Genomic DNA, 6,820 nt, shown 5'->3' on the forward strand with positions numbered 1-6,820 from the left:
TTAATTTGAACGGAAGCATAATGAAAATTACTAAATCAGGTGTAATGCATAGTTTTATGACTTTGCATTGACAAAGGATAAAGATAATTCGTTTAGGCAACTGAGTATTTGATACCCGACCTTAAGGTAATGAATCAATAAATAATATTATTCGGTATGATAAAATATTTGGAGGGAGGGTGGAAAATTATTTTTTGATTATTTTTGGCGACACAAAATCCGAAAAAATACCGTTTAAAGAAGTCTACCGCTTTATGATTCGCTATCTTCCGTGAACTCTCCTCGAATCTTCCCATCCCCTCCTCATCCTTAGCATCGGTGCCTCATAACCTCCGTATCCTTAACTCTTGGTTCCTTGCTCCCGTTTTTGACTCTTAATTTTCCGTTTGATTTGGCAAAATGTCGAAGGAATGCGACAGATTTATGACGAATCAATGGACGGCAATGTAACTGATTTGCATCACACTTCCCGAAACATAAATCACGAGTCGCATACCACGAGCCCCATGTTTGTCAAAGCTATAATTCGATTTACAAATCCTCTGAATAAAGACTTAAATATATAAATAGTAATATAAAACTTTAAATGTTGAATACTGTAGAAAATGGGCAAGTAAAAAGTTATACAGGGTGCGGCAACATATCTTCCTTTTTATAAAGCAAAACCCCTTTAGAAAAGGTAGTTATGCTGGCGCATCCTTTACTATTTATTACCATAAGCAGACTCCATATATGCTAATTACAATAACTTTTAAACTGCATTTCGGTTTTGTCACATTGATGGGAATTTTCTCCCCTGCCTAAAAGTAGAGAATAAATTTGATTGAACAATAATATTCAAATAATTTTTCAAATATGATTTTAATATAATTACCAGATGCTCATTTTTTATTTTCTTTAAATTCAGTTATATAATTTTCAAGCCGGATTAATGTTTAAAAATACCCTCTTCCATTTATTTCCGGTGGTCCGTAGTATACCGGTAGCTGAACAACAGTGCCATCATGCGTGCAGATTTTGAACGAAGAGAGGCTAAGAGCTGCAACCCGAGTTGTTCTACTTATACCGACTCGTTCATTTCAATGATTTGAATCATTTGAATGATTTTCATGTATGAAGAACATACATAGCCCCACAGACATGTGACTGGCTTGAATCATTTGGATCATATGAATGATATTATAGAACGGGTCCCTCCGAAATGACACATCTTTAGGAGCGCTATGTTGTTCTCGATGCGTCCGGTGTTTTTGTGACCGCAAAACTCCTCCCTAAAATTCTACTGTTTTTCTGTAGATAATACTGTTAGAAGTGTTGTTATGAAGGAAGCGCGTTGACTGACCAGAGTCCGCGATTCCTTGCATATACGGGGTTTTATTTGTGCCGATTACTTGAGAGAGTGAAATCGCCTGCAATAATATTATTGTTATCTGGAAGTGTGTGCGTTTTCCACACCCTTTTCTAGAACTGAGTCATATCACCGCAGCCAGTATTAGTAACGAAATAAATTTTGATTTCAGGTGCTCACGTATTTTTGCGGTATTTTCGCCATTTGTTATTCTTGCACGGGTGTTAATAGATAAAAGAGATATGGTAGAACGATTTAGTTTTGGAGTTAGCCCAATAACATGCCACGCATGGAATAAGGACCGAACTCGTAAGTATATCGTGCTAAAATGGAAAATTAACACTCTTTAATGTACACTAACAAAGATATGCAATTTTTAAATCATAGAAATCGCCCTATCACCTAATAATCATGAAGTTCATGTGTATGGGAAAACTGATACGGGATCAGGAAGTTACGAGTGGCAGTTGCTTGATGTTTTAAATCAACATGATTTGCGGGTCACGGGAATCGACTGGGCGCCTAAAACAAATAGAATAGTGACCTGTGCTGTGGTAAGTTCTAAAGAGTAGTTGATAAGGAGCATAAAATATCTGTTTTCTTGGACAGGCTTACAAAGAGTCAACATTGGCGGTATTTTACATTGATTACCTGCATGGCCTTATATTTTCAGGATAGAAATGCGTACGTCTGGACCCAGGGGGATGATGAGAAATGGAAGCCCACTTTAGTTCTTCTGAGAATAAATCGTGCAGCAACTTGTGTGAAGTGGTCACCATTAGGTTAGCTATCTACTTTTGCAGCAATTTATGAAATGTATCTATATTTTTTACAATGATTTACCTTCTTCATTTAGAAAATAAGTTTGCTGTTGGCTCTGGAGCAAGATTGATATCTGTCTGTTATTTTGAGAGTGAGAATGATTGGTGGGTATCAAAACATATAAAGAAGCCCATCAGATCCACTGTTACAGCTATTGACTGGCACCCAAATAATTTTCTTTTGGCTGCTGGATCTGCTGATTTCAAAGTAAGTGTATTGTTTTCCACTAGCTTTTGCATAATAATTTGTATGTTTATTATATTGATGTTTTGAAATTCGTAAATCATAAAAACATGACATTAAAGATTGATTTCATCTTGTGTCTCTGTCATCCTTCCAATTTGGTGATAATTGCACCTGCTTTCTAGGTTCGAGTCTTCACAGCTTTCATCAAAGACATTGAGGATAGCCCATCACCTTCCCCATGGGGCGCAAAGGCTTCGCTAGGAGCCTTATTAGCTGAATTTTCTAACTCTCCTGGTGGAGGTAAGATCGATAGTGCAGGGATTAAAAAATACTCATTCAAATCAATCTACTCAGTGCTTCATTAGGTTTTATTGGCTCCTTTAGGTTTTATTTAACTTTTAACCTACATGGTGTTAATACTGCATTTATTGTGAATTTCCTCCTGTATTAATGTGAAAATTTGGAATTATAAACAAATGGATGTAAACCAGTGGGAATTGAACACATTAGGGATCAACATGGTGCCGGCAGCATTTCCACACCCATCAACAACATTGTTTAGAATTTACATAATTTGCTCAGTGGCTTCGCTTTGCTGTGCTGTGATTTGGTTCATGTGAACTTGTGCCGAAAATACATAATCTCCACATTCACCATCCAATGCATGGTTTCGAATCGTTACCTAGAGACCGGTATTGAGGCCTTGAAAATATTTTTGACCTCATTTTTCATTCTACCATGTTCATTAGCTTGATTTGACTTAAAGGCTGTAGCACATGTCTTTCATACCTGATGAATTCAATCCACATTTAATCGTGACCTGCATTCCAAGTTCCTTTTTCTGGCTGGGCCCACCCATGCCAACACAGGCTTAAAAAAGTGTAATGTGTGGTAATTTAGTAGTAATCCTTACATTTGCATGTTTTATTTATAAAAATTCCTCTGATTTTAGGCTGGATTTTCCAATTAGGGCCACAGTGCAAAACTCATTCCACCAATTTTAAGGGAAGTCAGTATAATGGGTAATAAGGCTGCAACAGCTGTTTTGGAAGTGGTCCAACCTTAGTTGTGTTACATTGCCCGCTCACATAATAATCCAGTGTAAATATCAGATATGCTATCTGTTTAAAACATAATGTGCATGTAATTTGAAACTAGCAGTGATAAAATTTCTGGATATTTTAACTGTGATTTGATTACTATGGTCAGTGCATTAAAAGATTTTTTCATCCAAGTTGCTATCAAGATGCTTCACTGTGGGAGGTAGACATAAAGGATTATTATTCCTTAATTAGTTATAAAATCAAAAGTAACTGTAAATTTTTCTCTTTCTCTAGGAGGATGGGTACATGGTGTGGCTTTCTCCGGTGATGGCAATAAATTGGCTTGGGTGGGTCATGATTCATCAGTGACAATAGTTGATGCGTCAAAGCGAGAAGCCAACGTTCATGATCCAAGGAAACTAAGGACTTCGTTCCTTCCATTTCTCGATTGTATCTGGGTTGGACCAGACTCTCTTGTGGCCGCAGTGAGTAGAGCTAGAGGCTAGTCCTTTCAAACTACTGCCTGTCATTATTAAGTTAAGAATTTTTAAGGGGTTTGAGTTTTTGCCTTTAAGTATGAGTGTTGTGCAAACTCTGATGGTCCGGCTCCAGGGGAATACAATGACAAGCTAAAGGCTTATCGGAATCCCAAGTGGTGTTTAGACCACCAGAAGAATCCAGATAGCAAAATAAATTTGTGTGTTACCTTATCAGCTGTGATCCTAGTATCAATTGTGGGTGAAGTATCAAGGGAGTGGACAGTTAATTTCTCAATAAAGGGTTCAGGATCAAATGTAATGCTTCATGATAAAATAGAATTTACTGTCTAGCTTGAATTTGTTACATTACTGATATTAACATTATAGATATTTTTTTATGGTGCACAATGGAAGCATGAAAATGGCAGAAAGGGATTCTAGAAATTGCAGCTAAATTTACCATCAAAAGAGAGTCAGAACATGAGATTTATGTTAAAAGTATTTTGTTCTCTCATAGTTAATCCTTGTAAATGTTCAAATTGAATTTTAATTATTTTTAAGGGTCATGGATGCTGTCCAATGCTTTATAATGTGGATTTTGATGGCCAGCTGACATTTACATGCAAGCTTGATGTATCCCAGAAGAAGGAGGCTGGTGGCCTGAGGTATGTTAATTTTTTATTTTAATTATTGCCGAGTCTCTAATGCTTATCTGGTTCTCATATTCATATAAGCTCTATTTTCCAATTTCACTCTGTTTTCCCTCACCAACTCATATTTTATAGTAGATTTTTTAAAATCTCCTCTTACGTCTACTCAGTTTGCACCTACCTCCCAGCCAATGGAATTTATTCACCCTTAATATTTTCATCACATACTTTTTTACTACCCTGTCCATTGATTCATTTTTATCTTCTCTTATCTGCTACCAAATCTCTAAAACATTCTATCCCTTAATTTCCTGTTGTGCATTTAAAACTCAATGTGAAAGCAAATCGTCAACCTTATGTTGGGGTATTTGAAATAAGTTGGAATTGGAGTATTTGGTGTAAATTTTCCCATGTGTGGGAATTTCTTTTTTAGACAAAGAATGAGGAACATGTCATATTTATCAAAGCTTTTATGTTTACTTTCATTCTTGCTTAGAACAACTTTCAAGTATGCATGAATTTAATGCCATTACTTTTTGGGCTGGGAGAACTAAAAGCATGGTTTAAATGTTTCAAGAATCTTTTTCTACTTTTATTGTTCAACCGTCTTCTTGCTCTTATGAACAATAATCAGATGTCCTGTTAAGGGATGACGATGGTAAATATTTAATATGTCAAAGAATTCTGCTCCTGCCCCAGAAGGGTTTCTTTTTTAGGTTTACTTATTGGTGAAGCAGTATATGAATATCTTTTTTAGCAAAATATTTTCTGTTTATTATATTTATACATTAGTTTCATTTTAGGGGAAGTTTTTATTCTTCTATTGGGATCCATTGTGAATAACCTTGAGAAATGTTCTGATCACAATGATGTACATTCTTGATAGTCTTCTCACATATACTACTTATGTGCAGCATGGTATCATGTTCTGCACTCATTATCACAATGAGACAACAAACCATACCTTATCTTTTTGGACCACTGCAGTTGATAATTAATAGCTTATGGTCAATATTTGCACAAACAAAAAATTGTTTCGGAATGTTTAGCATTCGGGAAAACTGAAAATATTCCCTGGGAAATCCAGAGAATATCTTCTTTGTTGGATTGTCGACAACATTATTTATGCTCACTGTCATTTTTGCTGCCACGGGAAAATTTGGAAACATTGTTTCTTTTTTTTTCTGCCAGTGCTATGAGGAAGTTCCAGAGCTTGGATAGACAGGCCCGAGTGGAGACTAATGATACCACTCTTGACACTCTGCATCAGAATGCCATCACTTGTCTTCGGATCCACTCTGGAACTGTGATGGATGTGGGAAAAATCAGCACCAGTGCCCTTGATGGGCAAATAGTCATCTGGGACTTGAAGGCAAGGGCTGCGGGGAAAATGTAACATGTGATGGTGTCGTAGGACCTTGTTGACTTATTGTCCCACAGAATTACTTTCATTTTTCGTTCATTTTTCTTGAGTAATTCTTGAGTTTGAACATTCATTATCTGACTCAAAAAAATGTGTGTAATCATGGTTGTCTTAATGTAAAGATTACATGAAATTTAATTATATTTGCATTTAATTGATATGGAAAATATTTGTTTAGAGCAATAATAAGTATGTATGCATGATGACAAACTAATTTTATGTTAATCTGTATGTGAGCAATTTGTTATAACAAAGTTATAAAGGAAATGTTGGAATTAATAATATTTTCTCTTACTTCTGTACTCCTGTTAAGTTCAGTATAAAACTTTTTATTTGGTTATCACCTTAAAAAAATACAACTTTTAAAATACTTATCCTTTTCAATTTTGTACATCTTTGTTCACTCTTTAGAGGAAAGATGATAATCACTGTTAAAATAATGGAACAACAATGGATATTACATATATGTAATGGCATTGTGATCCCTTCATTAAAAATGTGTTAAAGATAAAACTGGTACTTCATCATCTGTAGAATTGTGTAACCCATCGTTCAGTAAGTCCCGGGACTAACTAAGAAAACAACATTTGTTTTGCAAAATCCATTTGTATTCATCAATATAATCACCTTCTAGAGCTATACAATCATTCTAATGCTTTTCTAAGTTTTCGATACCATGCTTGTAAAACTATCTGTCCTTGTCCTCAAACTAAGTTTCTGTTGTAGCGATGACTTCCTCATTCAACCCAAATCTTTTTCCCTGGAGCATCTTTTTGAGATCAGCAAACAGCCAATAGTCGTGGGGGAATAGATCTGGGGAGTATGGTGGGTGGGGAAGCATATTGAAGCCCAAATCGTTCAATTTGGCC

The 6,820-nt window shown here is 35.7% G+C and overlaps 1 protein-coding gene across 2 annotated transcripts; it reads left to right on the forward strand.

The window, feature by feature from the left end:
- The first annotated feature begins 1,204 nt into the window (after positions 1–1,204).
- Positions 1,205–6,468, forward strand: Arpc1 (Actin-related protein 2/3 complex, subunit 1A). Of its 2 annotated transcripts, none has more exons than XM_071591786.1 (9): positions 1,205–1,440; positions 1,521–1,657; positions 1,736–1,902; positions 2,022–2,130; positions 2,205–2,377; positions 2,539–2,656; positions 3,694–3,884; positions 4,440–4,543; positions 5,720–6,468. In XM_071591786.1, the coding sequence occupies exons 2-9, from the start codon at positions 1,591–1,593 to the stop codon at positions 5,922–5,924; spliced, it is 1,134 nt and encodes a 377-aa protein (XP_071447887.1). In that variant the 5' UTR covers positions 1,205–1,440; positions 1,521–1,590; the 3' UTR covers positions 5,925–6,468. The 2 variants fall into 2 exon arrangements, with proteins under 2 accessions (XP_071447887.1, XP_071447886.1); XM_071591785.1 differs by having other exon boundaries at positions 1,205–1,436.
- The last annotated feature ends 352 nt before the right edge of the window (positions 6,469–6,820 follow it).

Source organism: Hetaerina americana, unplaced genomic scaffold (assembly GCF_022747635.1).
Source record: "Hetaerina americana unplaced genomic scaffold, ioHetAmer1.1.p SCAF_5, whole genome shotgun sequence".
Lineage (NCBI taxonomy): Eukaryota > Metazoa > Arthropoda > Insecta > Odonata > Calopterygidae > Hetaerina > Hetaerina americana.

Excerpts from the sequence above, each read along its gene's own strand:
- Arpc1 (XM_071591786.1), top strand. The coding sequence starts at position 1,591 with ATGGTAGAACGATTTAGTTTTGGAGTTAGCCCAATAACATGCCACGCA. Across the intron at positions 1,903-2,021 it reads GAATAGTGACCTGTGCTGTG|GATAGAAATGCGTACGTCTG; the intron begins GTAAGTTCTAAA and ends TTATATTTTCAG. Across the intron at positions 3,885-4,439 it reads CAGACTCTCTTGTGGCCGCA|GGTCATGGATGCTGTCCAAT; the intron begins GTGAGTAGAGCT and ends ATTATTTTTAAG.